The sequence below is a fragment of the Triticum aestivum genome, chromosome 7A, assembly GCF_018294505.1.
Source record: "Triticum aestivum cultivar Chinese Spring chromosome 7A, IWGSC CS RefSeq v2.1, whole genome shotgun sequence".
NCBI lineage: Eukaryota > Viridiplantae > Streptophyta > Magnoliopsida > Poales > Poaceae > Triticum > Triticum aestivum.
The window spans coordinates 145,640,478-145,658,103 of NC_057812.1; the positions used below are offsets into that span (position 1 = coordinate 145,640,478).

Consider the following 17,626-nt stretch of genomic DNA (forward strand, 5'->3'; position numbering starts at 1 on the left):
CACAAATAGTACTAGATGTAGGTGTTATACCGCGGGCATTATCAACACCCTATCCTGGTAATTGCTGTTAAGCTGTGTTTTTCCCCCATGGACTATCAAAATCTTGAATTGCTGCTTTAATATGTGGTATACTTTAGCTGTAGTTTACAGCTTTTTTTAGTTTGTTCTAATTCTGGCTTTTGAGTATATTTTGATACTGATTGGAAAATTTGTGTTGATTGTTTGATTCAAATATGTGCTGACTGTCAATGTGTGCTGATTGTTTTATTTAAAATAAGTGTTGTCTGCCTGCATTCGGGTTACTTGTTTTTTTTGCTTATGTCTGATAATATAAGAATAACATTCCGTTTTCTGCTTTTAAGGAATGGATCAAAGCCCAAGCCTTGTTCTTCTTGCAATGGATCGGCGCCGCACCGGACCAAATCGGCCCACCGGACCCAATCGGCGCCCACCCGGACCCAATTGACTGAATTTTTTGATCTTTACTTTGGAGATGCTGCTGTCATATGCAACAACATTGGTCGCAACTATCTGAAGAGTGCCTACCGGTTTGTCATTAATACATTCAATCGAGGGTATTGCTGGCATGGATCATTTTCTGTACGCAATTTCCTGGTCGCTGGTGAATTATTTATGATGGGCATACCTACACTCCACAAGACTCTTGGTTTTCATGACCTCCTTATTGATCTTAGAGCCTTGAGCAATGCTTTGCTGCCATACTACTGTGAAGGAAACCAACCTGGAAACGTGCCTGCACTATTCACAGACCATCTTCATTATATTACCACTAATGTCCCATTAGGAATTGGACCATCAATTGTGTTCCAATCTAGGTTCATTCGTCTGATATACCATCACTTCTCGTTCTCATTGCCGGATCATATGTATTCGCTGTTTTCAGCACTTGCAACAGCAAAAAATCATCTTGGGCAGGATGACGTACGCGCATTTAATATTCTCCTTCGACAAGCTTGGAATGATTTACTGATGGACCAGATTGCAGTAGTTGGTCAAAATTGGCCTGATCAAGCCGAACAAAATCCGATCTTTTATGAAATTATGTGGTGGCAGAGCAGGCAGGCAGGGGTGGTACCTCCAAGGAGAGGATATACAGGTACACCTGAGTCATTATACAATTTTAGAAGAAACAACAGAGTTCATGCACCTGAAAAAAAGGTATACATATTACTATGTTTGTTGTAAAAAAATGTCACATTTGGGCTGGAGACAAAGCAACTTTGTAAATTTTACCTCTTCTGTCATTTCAAGGGCCAAGGGGAGCTCTGCTAGGGGAGATTCAGCAAGTGCCACCCCATGGTGCAGGGCGTTGGCGATGGATGATCATTACTCCTGAGGGGGAATGGGGCTGGGCATGGCATCCTGCTCAAGGGCAGTGGTTCTGGCCGACGGTTCTAGGTGATACCCAGTGGCGAATGACCAAGTGGCCAAATGCTGCACCAGTGCTGCCTCTACTACCATTATCTGCCCAGGTAGTGTGATGAGATCCCTTGGTTTCATGGATACATCAAATTTGAGGCATATAAATTAAACAGTGTCTTTACATGCAAACTACACAGGACCAGAAAATGGATAATCCAGAGAATGTGGGCCATATGGTAGGGAAGGAGTTTGGGATGTTCTTTGCTCATGCCACGGCCTTTGTCCTCCTATTCTTACAGTGTGGAACTCCAGAGTAGTAAGTTTTTTCTTCATATTTGTTCAAATTTGGCAAAGAAAGTGCATAGAAAATAATCAAAATTTCTTCTGAATACAGTATTGATCAGCCTCATCAGAGATACGAAGAGGCAATGGATAGTTAACTGCAGAGTAAGTACCTTGTACACACTTGTATTTTCCGACCAGTGAAGCTTGATGTTATGGTCTGATGCCATTTTTTACACTTGTACATGTGAACATAAATCACATATGTATTTTACATCATGGATTTATATTCTTGTCATTCAATCTGCTAGAGCCAATTTTTAGTTGCGAAACAGGCCTGAGATAATGTCCTATTTTATGTGAGTTTGAATAGGGAACATGAAGTTGACTAGCACACAATTACTAGAGTTTAAAGTGTATTGTCAGGTCTATGCTTCTCTCGGTGTTAGTTTTTTTGTTAGCTAAAGCTTGCCATTCTGATGGAACTTTGTAGGCGCACATATATTTTGAGTAAATTACTTGAATTACAGACTCAATGTACATACTATACCTCACTTACCACTACGAGCTACTATTTAGGGAGAATTTGTGTTGCTGAAATTCCACATGTAAAGACATGTTTCGTAGATCTACATGTCTAGATTCTATTTGTTTTTAAAAAGTGCAGTTTTATGTTGCACTTCTTTATTGAATCCAGGCCTGCGTAGCATACCCTGAAAGTCTTAAATCTGCAGCTATGTGGAATTGGCTCTTAATTTCGTAGCTCTGTAATTTTTGTACTTAAACAAGTACTCCCTCCTTAAACTAATATAAGAGCATTTAGATTACTACTTTAGTGATCTAAACACACTTATATTAGTTTACAGAGGGAGTAGTTTGGTAATGCTTTTGTACTTTGGGATGGGGACACATTTCACATGATACATGTAGGGATCCAAGTTACGGCCCCGCTAGAACCTGCTTTATTTCCTTCCATCACGCTAATCCTTTGTTAAGAAAGTTGGATCTTAACATTTGCCTTTTAGGCTCTATTTTAGGGTGTTCTCCTTTTGGGGAATATGCAACTGGCTTCCCAAGCAGTTTGGGTATAGATGGGACCTTGGAAAGGGTGATTCAATGTTTTGGGAGGATAAATGGATAACTGACTATCCTTTATGCACCACTTATTTGAATCTTTATAATATCGTAATGAGAAGAACCATTCAACTTGTCTATGATGAACAATTTCTCTTGGATAATGGTTTCTGCTGTTGGTTCACATTTCTCTTTGGATAATGATCCCCCCAGGAGGATGTTGCATTCTGCTGGGGTGTATACTGTGCAATTTATTTAGAAGAAATAGTTTGGCTTGTCGTTTATAACCCATCTGCTCTACAGGTCATGCTGTTTTCTCCCATTGCCGAGGCACAGCTGAGAGGAGTTTCAATGTTCCAATGCTGGCAAGATTTAAGTTGAAGGCTGCGGCTACGAGCTTGTGGGCTGATTCGCAATGCGTTCCAGTTTGATCAAATTCTCCAAAAGTTGCACTGATGAGCCAATGCATTGCTGAGTGAATCTTTTTGTAATTTTCTGTTGCTTAGGTCTACTTACTGAATCAGTGAATCTTATTGATTCATGTTTCTCATGACTTCCTTGTAAAAAATTAACATACTATAGCATCTTACCGGATCTTTTTTTATCAATTGGCGTGTACTGTTTTGTACTGCCTCCTTTTGGAAATATTTGTCGGATAAATGGATGTATCTATAGGTATTTCAGTTCTAGATACATCCATTTTATTCATTTCCCGGACAAGTATTTTCGGATGGAGGGAGTATTATGTTTGAGTTTTGGAATGGTAGTGTTTTCTTCAAGTAGGAAACTGATAGCTCCTACTCCCTCTGTCTGAAAAAGCTTGTCCCAAGCTTGTTTCTCAAATGGATGTATCTAGAACTAACTTGGTGCTAGATACATCAATTTGAGGGACAAGTTTTTTCTGACGAAGGGAGTAATAAGGATTTCAATTGCAAAATAGCAGTTTAGACTGAGTTTGGTTGCTGCATTCGTTTAAGATCATTATGCTGCGTTTGGATGTTTGTATTTGGGCTTGGAAATGTGATTTGGTTTTGGTAGGGGTTTAATTCAGATGATCGAATGTGCTTTGTGGTAGAGCCTGGTAACCGAGTAAAATGCAGGTATGGTATACATATCACGTATGCCACGTCGGCCAAGGGCCCACAGTCAGACGACTTGGTCATCACTGGAAGAGGGTGAGATAACGAAGTTGTTTCCTACCCTAGCCGCCACCACCAGCCAAGCGACTAGGGAGGCGATCTCTTTCCTCCTATCTCCACCGGCCAGGGCGCTGGTCCCCTCTCCCTTCGACCGCTGCTCCGGCGGGAGGGGGGACCCGTTCCTCCGCTTTTTAAATATATTTAGTATGCTATGTCGACACTTCTCACTACACCACTTTTTCTGTGAGGTGCTCGGGCACTTTGGCCTGGAATTTTATGAGACCATGTTCATCATCTATTATTTCAGTAAAATTAGCTGATTTGTCTGTGCACTCGATTGCCCAGCCCAAGGCCTAAGCAAACAACACAGGTCCTTTATCTATGAAACTGCCGTCATGGCCACGTTCTCCTTGGCGAAATGGCCTATCCACCAATGACGCTCATCGTTTGGGACCCCATAGTGAAATCTATGAGTACCAGGTCAACTGATCAGTAATTTCAGTGAAAGATGGCAGTCACAAGACTTCTTTCGACATAATATGTTGATCAGCCAAGTGGATCGTTCATTACTAAGTGATGGAGTTCCAGAATGATTATGGGCCGAGCAGGTCGTTCAATCCTAATACCGTGATGGAATTCTCAAAAGCGGAAAACCCGAGAGTAACCGCTCATCTGAAGAAGCCTCGATCTCCTCAAAATTATGATAGTCTACTTGAAGTGACCTAACCATTGGCGAAAGACTCTGTTCTGAAGGTTTTGACCTTGTGCCTTGGCTCGTTTACTCCTTCCTTCGCCTCGGTGTGGCTTTAAATATATTAAAAAAATAAAACATGCTATGTCGACACTTCTCACTGCACCGCTTTTTCTTTGTTCTAACTTTAGCTCGGAACCAGCCGTCGTTGGCGAGCTTGCTAAAGCTATCGAGGAGGGGGAGGGCGTTGATATGAAATATAATTAGTCTTCGAGCAGGACCGAACAAGGTGTCCCCTTGTGAGCTGCTCTAGTATCTCCAAAAAAACTAAATGCAGGAAAATAGACCCAGTTGGTATTACTTTCTCAAGCAGGTGCAAATTTGCTACATCTTGTAGGCGCAATCTTCAGGCCATCGTCGGAACATCAACAAGCGGTACTCCGGTAGGGGGTGAGGGTACATCCCGAGAGGAACGAATCCCCCCTTGAGCTGGTGGAGAGGAGCGTACTGCCGGGTTGCAGATGCAGCGGTTGAACGTCTCGGAGCAGGGGTGGTAGAAGAGGAGGAGGCCGTCGCAGGAGGCCTCAGTTTCCAAGCAGTGATTACAGATGAACGAACCCTCTAGTCGCGCCACGGACTAGAACCGGTCGGCCGGGGCGACCCCTGCACGGTGGTCGAATGGGACAATGTCTAGGAACCAACCGCTGTTGGTGAGTTTGCTGAAAGCTATCGAGGTAATGGTCGCTCTCGACTTTGTTCTTCGGAACAATGGAGCGAGTTAATAACTTATTGGAAATAATACATACCGATGTATGCGGTCCGATGAGTGTTGAAGCACGTGGCGGGTATCGTTATTTTCTGATCTTCACAGATGATTTGAGTAGCTATGGGTATATCTACTTAATGAAATACAAGTCTGAAACATTTGAAAAGTTTAAAGAATTTCAGAGTGAAGTGGAGAATCATCATAGAAAGAAAATAAAGTTTCTACGATCTGATCACGGAGGCGAATATTTGAGTTACGAGTTTGGCCTTCATTTAAAATAATTTGAAATTGTTTCACAACTCACGCCACCTGGAACACCACAACATAATGGTGTGTCCTAACATCGTAACCGCACTTTATCAGATATGATGCGATCTATGATGTCTCTTACCGATTTACCACTATCGTTTGGGGGTTATGCATTAGAGACAGCCGCATTAGGTTTTGGATTTGTAGGTCGTGGTGTGTCGTTGGGGTGGTGGGGCCAGCGCTCGGATGAATAAATCTGCTTCAACTCCACTCCCACACCAGTGATGCCTTTTATGACGGTGTCTCGGAGTTGATGGCATCGTGTCTCTGCCGATCCCTCATATCGTCAGCATCTGGGTTCATGGATGGTGTTGGTGAGGCGGCGGCGACTCCATCAGGTGTGTCTCTCCTTTTGCTCTATCCTTGTTGCTGTGGCGTTGTCTCCGACGTCATGGTGGAGCAGAGAGGTTTTGTCATTCAGGAGTACGCGCAGGCGGTTGTCTACGCAAGTGACAGCTGGAAGATGGAGTATCTTGTGCTGGGTCTGTGGTTGAAGGTTGAGAGTTCTATTTTCCTCCTCCGATGTCGTCGTCATGCGGGGGTGTCAGTTCTGAAGTACGATGACGTGTCCGGGGACATGTTGCCCCGTCTGGTTCTTTCAACGGCTATGATTTTGCTTCTGGCAAACTACTTTGGAGGTCCGCAAAGCTGTTGATCAACGAAGGAGTCGCGTCGAGCTTGGGTGAAGAGGTGATCTGTCTTTTACCCTTTGGTGGTCGCTTCGGCGGTGTCGAAGGAGAGGGACAAACGCTTGTACTTAGCATATGATTTTCCTATCTTTTCAGTCATTGTTGGTGTTTACATGCCATGCAACTTGATCTTTATTCTATATATAAATTAGACATGTATTACCATAAAAAAAAGACAACTTGCTCATCCCCTGGTCAAATCGCAGTCGCTATCCCCAATCATCACGGCGTCAATGTTGCAGATAGTTCGATCTCCGGCGAACCTCCCATCACCGTTGGCATCCTAACCGTGCCTCCCCCTTCTGTTGCCGGCGGTGGCTCGCGCCGCGGCTTGCTGGGGCAAGCTTTCCGCATGAGGCGTGACGGCGGGGAGAGCCCTGACGGCTCCCGGAGGCGGGCCACGTGCGTTCCACTTCCATGGATGAGCAGATGGTCGTGCGGGCACGTCCTCCTGGCGACGGCTGTCAGAGACTGTAGCGATGCTGTGACGCCCGCTGCTCTACTGACCGCCATGGAGGTAAAGTGCAGCTTCCTGCCGTCGGATGTTTAAGGTTGCAATGCTATTCTGAATTTGAAGGGTTGTGTCTGTCGACCATTGCTATGCAGGGTTATGATATGGATTTGTTATGAAACGAAATTTCTTTGTGTACTGCAAGTAATTGGTGGAGTTCTGAGACCGCTTTTGTTGTGAGAGTGCTTGTGCTGTGTAGTATAACCGTATCCTTTTGCTGAATCATGAACTGAGAGTACTTGTCTTGTGTATGGCTCTCTCCATTGCACATATTTATTTGAGTATGACTGTGCATTTTTGCTGAATGAAAATAAACAGTTTGAGACTACTTTTGCACATACTTTTGCACAGTTTATGACATGGCTGAGCTGAGAGTTCTTGTGCATGAAAAGATATCAATACATGTGCAAGAATATTGCAATTGAGACTGAACTGAACTTGTGCATTTGTAATATCAGCGCAACAGTACTTGTGCTCAAATGATCTGAATTTGACCAAATCTGCATGAACCACAACACATCTGAACTGAAGATAATAGAAGTTCATATATATGACTGAATCCGCATCAAACAGAACATTGTTTAACTGAATTTGCCTGAACCGCACCACACATGTAGGTCCTGGATAGTACATAAGCCATAATTTAGGAAATAAAAGAGAGATCCAACAGCTTGATCATAAGCAGAACACAGCCATTACAAGCTCTGTAGGTGATCATAAGCAAAAGACAGAAACACTAGTAGTTCATTAACAAAAGACTGAAGCACGTGCATTTTACTCCTGGAAACCTCACCCAATACAGAGCCGAGGCGAAATCCACGCGGCCAGCCGAGGTCGACGCCTCTCCTCTGCCCGCAGGAGAGATTCTATCTGTTTGACCGGTCGTCATCATGTTCTTCTAGCTAATCTGGCTGCCTTCCTAGTTAAATGTTGTATCTTCTGATTCTTCTATGCTATCCGATGTGCCATTGGATTGATCTCCAAGAAGGTAACATCACTAGTTTGGACTTTGGAGGCCATCAAGATTCCCCCTATGCATTGCCACCTCTGCGTTCACCCACTCTAGATCCACTGACGATCTCAAAAGAAGAAGAAAATGCGACGCGAATTTTTAGGACATGCGGCCACGCGAGGTCGTTATCTCGTGCGTCGGCAGCGCGTCGCGATCGGCAGCTAATATAGCAACTCCTCCCCACTAGCAAATACGGCACAGTGTTTTATTTGTTCTTAGCCGGGATACGCCCGCTATACGCTCTCATTTATGGGCCAGTATGCATTTACTTTTGTACAAATACAGCGTTGTCCGTTAGCTAGTCGACACGCTGGGACACCCGTTCGGTGGTGTGGTCATAAACGCCCTGACGTCGGGTCCACCATCATTTAGCAAGCGGGCGAGCCGTCTCCGACCAGTAGCACTGTAGATCTTCTTGAAGCTGCGCACTGGAGGAGGCGCAAAGGGGGGGGGAGACGGCATGGCTTCAGCAGAAACAGAGAAATCCAGGTAATCCCCGGCAAGATCCATATGAATACCCTTGTTTTCTCAGCATCATAGTACTAGACGAACTGTAATCGACCCCCCTGTCTTCCATAGCATGCCGCTGATTATGGGGGAAAGCAACGGATCTGTGTGCTCGCGATTATCGTGGGTGAGTGCTAGTTACCCCGATTCTGCTGTTTTTGGCGTCGATTCGGAGAGGCTGAGCATGCTGCGAGAGGTTACCGAGGACGACCCCAGTGGCAGATTTGCGGATTTGATGGATTCTGTTGACGTTAGGTCAGAAACAGGCAATGTGGATCTAGATGACAATAGGGCTTTGAGGATGGAGAATAGATATACGGCTCTTGATGACAAAGTTGGATGGGTTACAAGGTAACTAGTTCCTGCCACAAGTTATCGTTTTCCTTCACGCCTCTTTAGATAAATCATACATGGGCTCACTTTCCTTGCCGTGTTCAGGAACAGGAAGGTGGCAATGCCAGACGAGAGAGCAACAAGTGCTGAAAGGGTGACAGCCCTGGAAACAACACTCACAGGATTTGCCGAAAGAAAAACAGACACGATGGTGACACCATCGGTTGGGCTGACTTTTGACTCTATAATCGAGGCCTGCGATTTTTACAATCTTTATTCCTGGGAGACAGGGTTCGGCATCAGATATGCAAAGAGCAGAACCAATGTCAAAGGAACGAGATGCATGCAGGAGTTTGTGTGCTGCTGCTCGGTGAGTAACCACAGTATCATGCTGATTCTTGCTTCATGTTCAGAAAGGTCGGATAGGTCACTTACCAGCTTTTGTTTTTTTGATAAAATCAGGGCAAGCCAAAAGAGGCGAACTCAACATCATCACGGTGTCAATGCCAAGCCATGATAAGACTCTTGCGTATAGATGACGATGGCTGGTACATCAACGAATTCAGGTCCAGCCACAATCACTCGATGTTGAACACATGTGCTGAGAAACTCCACTTCCCTTCACATAGGCATATTGACAAATATACGAGAGCTAGTATCTCAGCTTAGAGAGAATAATGTGAACCTGAGCAAAGTTTACAACATTCTTGCAACTTTATTTGGAAGGGTAGAAAACGTTCCGTTCACCAAAAGATGCTTGAGGACACTATGTGGGAAGCTGAGTAGGGAGCAGGCGGACGATGATGTACAGAAGACTATGGCCATCTTTTCAGAATTGAAAGTCCAAGACGGCGAGTTTACTTACAATGTGCAGGTAGACGATGAAAGTAGGATACGCACTCTCATGTGGACAAATGGGCGTAGCGAAAAACAATATCATCACTTTGGCGATGTGGTCACATTCGACACAACATACAAGACCAATCTATACGATATGCCATTCGGAATTTTTGTTGGCATGAACAACCACTTCCAGAGTGTGTTGTATGCTGGTGTGCTCATGCGAGATGAGGCGGTCGACACTTTCAAATGGATTTTTGATGAGTTTGTGAAGATGATGGGAGGGAAAAGACCAGTTACAATTTTGACAGGTAAAATGAAATGCATCTGTGTTATTCCCTTTTAGTTGCGTGAAGATCTATGATTGACTTGTATGTCGTGTTGTGTAGACCAAGCCAGGGCGATGGAAGTCGCTATTGAGGAAATATATCCAGATGCAACACACAGATGGTGCAAGTGGCACATCCTGAAGAAGGCCAAAGAGAGCCTGGGGTCTAATTACACAAAGAAGTCTGATTTCAGGGCAGAATTCCACAAGTTGGTCCACGAGATGCTCACCATCGAGGAGTTTGATGACGGGTGGGCAGCGTTGCTTGAGAAGTACTCACTGACTAAGAACACGTACCTGACGCAAATTTACGAAACAAGGCAGAAATGGGCCAAACCATACTTTGCAGGAAAATTCTGTGCCAGGCAAACCAGTACTCGAAGGAGTGACAGCGCAAATCACATGTTGAAACAATATGTTCCCCCTTCTTGCTCAATGAATCTTTTTGTCAAGCAATATAACAAGCTGCAGTTTGACCGTGAACAAGAAGAAGGGTTCCAGGAGAAACGAACCAGGCTGGTATGACAAATTCCACATAATGTCCTCCCGACAACCAAAAACTCGTGGGGCATTTAACGACATATATTTTCTCTCTTGTTGTTTTACTGCAGAGTGGAGCTGTCTTGAAGGTCAACACCCCACTAGAAGTGCACGCTAGCAAGATTTACACCAGGAAGATGTTTGAGATTTTTGGAGGAATATTGTATGAATCCGGAAGCTATGATGTAGAAGAGATCATACCAAAGCAGAAATACATGGTGACCCACGTCAAGGCTGAAAAGCGAGAGAAATGGTTCAAATGCCGATATGAGGTCAATGTGTTTGATAATCTGGGGTATTTCTCGTGCATATGCGGCCTATTCGAGCACATGGGTATGGGCTGCTGTCACTCGCTGCAGGTTAGCAAGGTGGCAATTCTACACCTAGGGATTTCATCTCACCTCCAATATCTGAATAAGCGGGAAACTGACTACCTAGGTTGTTTTATCATGCATATGTAGCTCCCCTGCTGCTTGGGCGATGCACCTTCTGATATTATATGTTCTTCACAGGTCATGAATGTGCTCCGGCTTAGGGAGATTCCCCACAGGCACATCTTGAAGAGGTGGAGCATACATGGCAGAGATAATTTGCCGGATCATCTCAAACATTACCAACAGGACATGGGCCCGCTGGACGCACCCACTTATAGTGCTTTGTACATCACTGCCCTGGAGGTGGTTAAAATGGGCGACAGAAACCTAGAAGCATACAAATTCATGTTGGATGGATTGGTGGATCTTAGGGAGAGAGGAGCTGAGATTAGCGCACCAAATGATGGCCTAGGCATCGTTGAGCAGCAGGTCTCGAACAATGGAGTTGCGGGTGGTTGCAGCAAGAAAACCAAGACTTGTAAGGCGGCATGCTCTGTAAGAAGTGTTGAAGGGAATCACATAACGGCCATAGGAGAAACATAGGTGTCGGTTCATCCACCAGCAAACCAAGGCGAGGGGGCACCGACGTCCAAAGACATGGCATCAAAAGGATCCTGTCCAAATGCAGATAGCTACAATTCAGACTTTTCTGAGGCTGCATCCAGGTTTACTGTCAATCTGGATGAGAGTCTGCTTGCACCAGAAAGGAAAAAGAAACGTGGCCGGCCAACAACAAGCAGGGACAAGGCTCCATATGAGAAGGGAAGCAACAAAAGATCAAGGTTTTGTTCGATCTGTAGGGGCAAAGGCCACAAGTCAAGCACCTGCCCCGACCGTGGTGACGCCCCTAGAAAAGAAAGGAAAGTGGGCACATGCAGCAAGTGTGGAGTGCCTGGGCATAGGAAAACAACATGCAGCAAGCCGCTCTTGTCCTCGATGGCCGGTGTTCCTCCATCTCATTAGTTTTTCCAAAATATTTGTCTGAACTTCTCGTCCCCTGTATTTGGCTGTTGTATTAATAAAAGTTCTCGAATGTTGTTGACTTCAAAATGCATCTCGGTAGGTGCCATGTTTTTCTGTACAGTCACCCATCATCCAACTGGAGCACATTGTTTTGCCACAAGGTTGGTTGTGTCCATGCGTGTCTGGCTAGAGCACGTCTGTAACCTGGTGCACCATGGGTAAATTTGAAAATGGCGTTTAAGCCCGCGTCAGGTCGCGGAGGTAAATGAAGCATTCAAGCTTACAGCTATGTGGGGTCTGCAGATTTCAAAATTCAAACATATCCGCCCGCGCCTAGAGAGGGGGCTATATAAACACCTCGTGCATGTGCTAGATGGGCACAGCAAGCATCATGTCGAGCTCGTCTTCAGCTGGCTCGTACTCAGGAGGCAGCACAGAAACAATTCAGGTGCTCGTTCGCCTCTTCTTTGTTTCTTTCAGCGCGCACGTTTTGTTCCCCCTCCTCATGCATTATGTTTTTTATGTATACAGCGCGAGGTGCGTGCAGTACGTACAGAAGGGCAGTTGGGGAGACAAGGTGTTGCTCAACCTCAGAACGATGTAAGCTTTTTCCGATGGTTGCATTCTCAATGAACACGATGCTGGCTTTCATGGAGTCTTACAGTTGGGATGCACAAACTCTATGATTTCAAGGTAGCGTGTGTGCGGCAGATATCGGAGGTGAGAATGAAGAATGCGTGGCAGCCAATGCATCCCTGGATGCAAAAGTTTATGATTTAACAGAAGGGTCGGGCGAGAACGACCCTCATGAGTCTGCAGAGCTGGCGCAAGAGATAAAACCCGAACCTGCTGGGGATCGACTATTTCACGCTGTAGTATACAGGTGGGCGTGGGCTTCATGGGAAGACGACGACGAGGTCGATAGCATTGCATGTAAAAGGCCCAAACTGTATTGATGCCCAATGGGCCAGCTGTGGTAACCGGTTCGCGTGTGCCCAGGTGTATGACGCTTGTACGACTCATGAATAAAAATTGTCCGACGGCGCAAAAATTCTTTTCTTGCCTATGGTTTTATGAACACAGCGAATGCATCGTACAGGCCTACCGTCTGATCCTAGGATTTAGGGTTTGAAAAAAAATGTAAACAGGCTGTCTGTATATCCGTTGGGTGTGTGTAAAAGACGGTGTGATATTGCAAAAGGCAAAAAAATAAAAACTGCATTATAGACAACACACAAAAAGTTGGAAATGAAATGGCGTCGTTCGTTAAATAAAAGTTGTAATGAATGGCGTCGGTTCGTTTTAAAAAAAAGTCGGAATGAATAGCGCCGTTATGTTTGTAGCTTTCAACATAAAAGAAAACCTAATTTGAAAGATCTATTAATTCTGGGGGAAAGACAAACCTTGGTGACGCACGTTAGGCGTAAATTAGCCAGGGCGAGTTTTTCGCAAAGAAGAAATGACTACACCCACCTTTTGCGTTGGTTTCGAAAAGGAAGGGGAGAACCTAAATCGAATAATCCAGATGTTGCTCTTCAACGAATCGACAAGAAAATTCCGCGTAGGAGTGGGTGCACGTCAAGATAGAAAAGGAGAACATAATTTGAACTGTCCATTCCTTCTGGGAAAAAGCCGATCCATGGTCACCCACGTGAAGCAGAAAAAATGCGCTGGTGAGATTTTCCGAAACACGAACAAATGTGTGTTCCCACACATGACTTGCACTCGTGAAAAACCTAAAGTCGAATAGTTCATTTGTCGCTCTTCAGCGAATCCACAATAAGTTCTATTGGGCACAAAACAGCCGCGTAGGAGTGGGTGTATTCTAACCACATGCAATTCTCGGAGGCTCGAAGGCGACATTTTCAGTTCTCGGTGTAAAAAAAGAAAGCCCGAGCCTACCACAATGTTTACGAGAGGGCTTGTCCTTTTTTTCGGACAATAGGTTTGAATCTAAAATGCCCGCATGTTTTATGAATGCTAGCGTGGGGCATTTTATTTGATACGGCAGTTGACACAACCGCCACCCGCGAGAGTGTCGACGGCCGATCATCAGACACGAATCTCAGCGGGACAAGAAATCGATGATACGACCGGGGCACATACACCACCACCCTCCGCCCCCACCCCCCCCCCCTCGGCGTCACCGGTTCCACTCCGGAAGAGATGAAGAAATAGGAAACTAAATGTTGGTGCATAAAATGAATAACCCCAACTTTCTACTCTCTCATACATCTTCACGGGTCGGAAACCAACTGAAGATTACCAATGACATGGACCCAGAATGTCCAATATAAATAAAAAAATTGTGCCTCCCCGAAGGAAAGGTTAGTCAAAATGTGAACAGTGGTGTGCTATGGGGGGTGGGTGGGTGGGTGATCTTGCGCTAGGATTGCGTGACCTGCATCCATCATCACAACAGTGGCTCTGGTTTTACAAAAATGAGCGGGGGTACGGGTTTTGATGGGTGGCCATGCTTCCTCCGGTTCGCTGTGTCTTGGGCTGCCTAGCAATTTAGTCCCCGGTTGTCATCTTGCGCTTGATCGTGCGATGGGTGGTTTGCATACATAAAGAGGCGTCGACCTGTATAGTGCTGTGAGAATTGATTAGGGCGATTTACTCCGTAATTCTTTTTTTTCATATGGATTGGTGTGAACGATTTTCAAACTCGCCGCAGCGGTGCTCAATGCGTGCATGTGTGACCGGATCACGTGTGGCCGCGTGTGTAGTGGCCCTGGACAGCCGGCTACATGCTTGCAAAAGGTTCTTTGTACCGAGCATGTAGTTTAGTTTAATACATAGACATGGTATGCTAGGAGATCCCGGCCGGATAGAGGACGTACCGCGCCTTGAAGCCATGCTCAGCCAGCGAGCATAGGCCATCATCGCGCTTTGCCGCCCTGGCAGTCCGATTTGACGCGAGTAGACAGAGCTGTTTAGTCAGGCATTACTCTTCTGTACTCTCTACCCCCTCCCCTCCGCGTGCATAAGAAAGAGCTTGCCCGAGGGGGAGTCGTCTGAGGGAAGCCATTCATCTATCCAAGAACCAGAGCACTCTACCACTGCGAGAGCTCTGCTTCTGGAGCGAGCGCGTCGCCGGAGCGGCGGCCAACTGCGAGGTGAGAAAAAATCCTTTGCTAGATGTAATACTTTCTCGCATTTGCTTGGATGTATACTGATGGGGCGCTCTTGTTTCTTGTTCCCTGTTCTCTTTTGCTCTCCTATCCTTTGTTTCGTTTAGATGTCCGGGTCTAGCTGTCCACGTTGTAGCAAGGTTTATGAGTCTAGGAAGAAAGCCGCGCAGCCAAAATGCACAGTAGACAGTAGTTTCGCTCCCAAAGATGTGTACGAAGCGGCTGTTCTTTTTACTGATGAACAGAGAGATGCTGTAAGGGAGATTGGTCTCGGGGGGATGCTAGCTATAGGCAACATAACCCATGTGGATCGGGAGAACTGCTGGAGTTTATTCCTAGATGTAGACCTTGAGCGTGGTGCACTCAAGATAGATGATGGCGTTTACGTCACATTCAACGAGGTTGACATCCACAACATCTTAGGAATTGCACTAGGCGGAGATATAGAAATAAAAAAGAGAGATGTTGCACCTTCAACGGCACAGCTAGCGCAGATCAGAGAGTACCTAGGGTTGCACCCGTCGAGCTTTTACATAACTGTCGGTGACATTAGATGGGCGTTGAAGAAACCATGCCAGACCACCCTGTCTGAAGAGGACAAGATCAGGATCCAGGTCGGTTTTGCCATGCTTTGCATGGCAACTTGTTTTAGTCCTAGGGAGAGGAGGCACACTGTCCCAACGGAGGCATATGCTATTTGCATGGAGCCGGCTAACCTGCACAGGGTGAACTGGGGAAGATACGTTCATTCTGAGCTCATCGGCGCAGCCCAGGCGGCCCATGCAATACACAGTGAAGGGAAGAGGCCGCAGCTGTACGGGTGCCCGCTAGTGTTGCAGGTGAGGTGCCTGTTTCCATCGTGCGTAGGAATTTGAATTAATATTATGTTTGTTCAGGGCTTGAACTAAATTGAGTCGGTTTGCTTCCGTGGCAGGCATTGTATTTCGACTTGGTCGACACTTCTGCATCTGTCCAGCCTGACCCGCTTGTGCGCCCCAGAATAAAGTTCTACACTGCCTCCAACTTGTCAAAACTGATACTCAAAGATACAGCCATAGGCAGCATTCCGAAGAGATACGGTGTGATGAAGGTGATCATTGGCCTTCATCCCATGTTTCTTTTTTTGTGCACACCACCCTTGTTCTGACCCATGCATGCATGCAACAGGCCAGGCGTATGACGGATCAAAGCTTGCCATGGAACAGAGAAAATGTCAGGAGACAAATCCAGGAGGTGATTTCATTAAACCCATTCTTTTTAGCCACCTACAGAAGTGGTGCGCACTAACCATTGTGTTTGGTTTCAGGCAAAAGCTTTCATAGATCGCTCACTGAAAGAGCACGCGCTGGCTAGTGCTGAGCGCAATACTTTGTTCTTTCGCAACTTAACTGCACTTAAAGAACATGCACAGAGAGATTGAAAGGCACCTTGCTAACGAGAGGGTGATGAAAATGCGGGACATGCAAGCTTTGCTCAAGTACGTGGATGGGTTGGGCCTGGGTGATTCAGTAAACGAGCTTAAAAACCAAGTGATTGTAGTCGCTGCGCAATCAGGTAACCAGGACAACGCACGTACTCTGTATCTACCGTTGCATTAATTCAGTGTCTGTTCATTTTTGGCAAAAAACAAATGATTGTTGGTTTTAATGCGCAGGTGCGTACCAGGGGGTGCTTCCGGGGAAGGATGCAGTGGAGCACAAGCAGGAGAGCCTGACGAAATGATCCCCACGGCAGGCGTCCTTCGTCCTGGTAAGTTTTCCTCTTGCAGTGTGATAGATGCGGTAGATGTTACCAATTTATTGATGCCTGCTGAACAAGGAGTACGCGATGCAGTTGCCGTCCGTCCAGTGCCAGTTGCTCCCGCGAGCTCTGCCCATGGCCACATTGAGCATGCCGAGACAGGTGAGACCCAGCATTTATGCATATACCAACAACGCTGATGCTTACTTCAGTGAATTAAATGAGAAACTGGTGGCTTCCCCTCCAGGTCCGTTCCTTTTGCTGCCTGGGCAGCCACGCAACACCCACCACCCCGGTTCCGTTCTGCCGGGTGTGCCAATATTCATGTCCATGGGGTCTTTTGGCCAGTTGTATCTAGATGGTGGATTAGAGAATGTGGTGCAGCCTGTCCGGTGTGGCCAGCATGATGCAGGGGCTGGGCGGCCGATTGGTGAAAATATGGGCTTCGTGCAACTGGGGAAGAGGAAAGAAAGGGAAGTGGAGGATAGCAACGAGATCATTGTTTACCAGGGTAGACGTAAGTGGTTCCTGTGAATGGAATTTACTTATGTCAGGATACTAAATTTGTAGTCACAGATGAACGACGCTTGTCAATGCAGGTGCAGCTGTTCATGAGTTAAACTTGCTGGCAAGGTTTGGTGAGGAGGGAGATGGGAGGAAGATCGTTATCTCCACGGAGAATGGTGTCTCACCATTCCGCATCCCGGAGTTCAATTACGAATTCGTGTCGCCTCTAGTCGCCCACGCCGCTTGGGTACAAATACAACAGTTAGCCCTAGATGTATTGAACAGGTACTGTTGGTCCCAGTGCGTTTTGAGAAAACACTGAATTTATCGCATGTTGTCTGTTCAGCAGCTAGCGTTATATCTAACTGATCGCATCCCCGCCTTTTTGCAGTGTCTGGGTCGATCAATAGGGTCCGCCTCATGTGAAAATGACTGGCTATGAAATTTATGAAAACTTTTGTCAGACACTGGATGACAAGGGTTTCGAAGTCGCAAACATGATGA

The 17,626-nt window shown here is 45.9% G+C and overlaps 2 protein-coding genes and 1 long non-coding RNA gene across 3 annotated transcripts; all 3 read left to right on the plus strand.

Moving 5' to 3' along the window:
- Positions 1–1,354: 1,354 nt before the first annotated feature.
- On the plus strand, positions 1,355–3,343 carry LOC123150390 (uncharacterized). The gene is made up of 4 exons (XR_006475084.1): positions 1,355–1,493; positions 1,581–1,699; positions 1,778–1,830; positions 3,043–3,343. It is a non-coding gene; the product is annotated as an uncharacterized lncRNA (long non-coding RNA).
- A 4,973-nt stretch (positions 3,344–8,316) lies between these two features.
- On the plus strand, positions 8,317–9,365 carry LOC123153186 (putative protein FAR1-RELATED SEQUENCE 10). The gene is made up of 4 exons (XM_044572422.1): positions 8,317–8,345; positions 8,436–8,714; positions 8,802–9,066; positions 9,159–9,365. Exons 1-4 carry the CDS (start codon positions 8,317–8,319, stop codon positions 9,363–9,365), a joined length of 780 nt encoding a protein of 259 aa, XP_044428357.1.
- Positions 9,366–9,466: 101 nt separating this feature from the next.
- Positions 9,467–16,295, plus strand: LOC123153188 (protein FAR1-RELATED SEQUENCE 3). Its single transcript, XM_044572423.1, has 7 exons — positions 9,467–9,847; positions 9,926–10,383; positions 10,476–10,763; positions 10,917–11,273; positions 14,983–15,714; positions 15,810–15,965; positions 16,182–16,295. Exons 1-7 carry the CDS (start codon positions 9,514–9,516, stop codon positions 16,293–16,295), a joined length of 2,439 nt encoding a protein of 812 aa, XP_044428358.1. The 5' UTR covers positions 9,467–9,513.
- The last annotated feature ends 1,331 nt before the right edge of the window (positions 16,296–17,626 follow it).

Coding starts and splice junctions, on each gene's coding strand:
- LOC123153186 (XM_044572422.1), top strand. CDS start 8,317: ATGGCTTCAGCAGAAACAGAGAAATCCAG. Junction 8,346..8,435: donor GCAGAAACAGAGAAATCCAG/GTAATCCCCGGC, acceptor TGTCTTCCATAG/CATGCCGCTGATTATGGGGG. Junction 9,067..9,158: donor AGTTTGTGTGCTGCTGCTCG/GTGAGTAACCAC, acceptor TGATAAAATCAG/GGCAAGCCAAAAGAGGCGAA.
- LOC123153188 (XM_044572423.1), top strand. CDS start 9,514: ATGGCCATCTTTTCAGAATTGAAAGTCCAAGACGGCGAGTTTACTTAC. Junction 10,384..10,475: donor AGGAGAAACGAACCAGGCTG/GTATGACAAATT, acceptor GTTTTACTGCAG/AGTGGAGCTGTCTTGAAGGT. Junction 11,274..14,982: donor CTTGTAAGGCGGCATGCTCT/GTAAGAAGTGTT, acceptor TGTTTCGTTTAG/ATGTCCGGGTCTAGCTGTCC.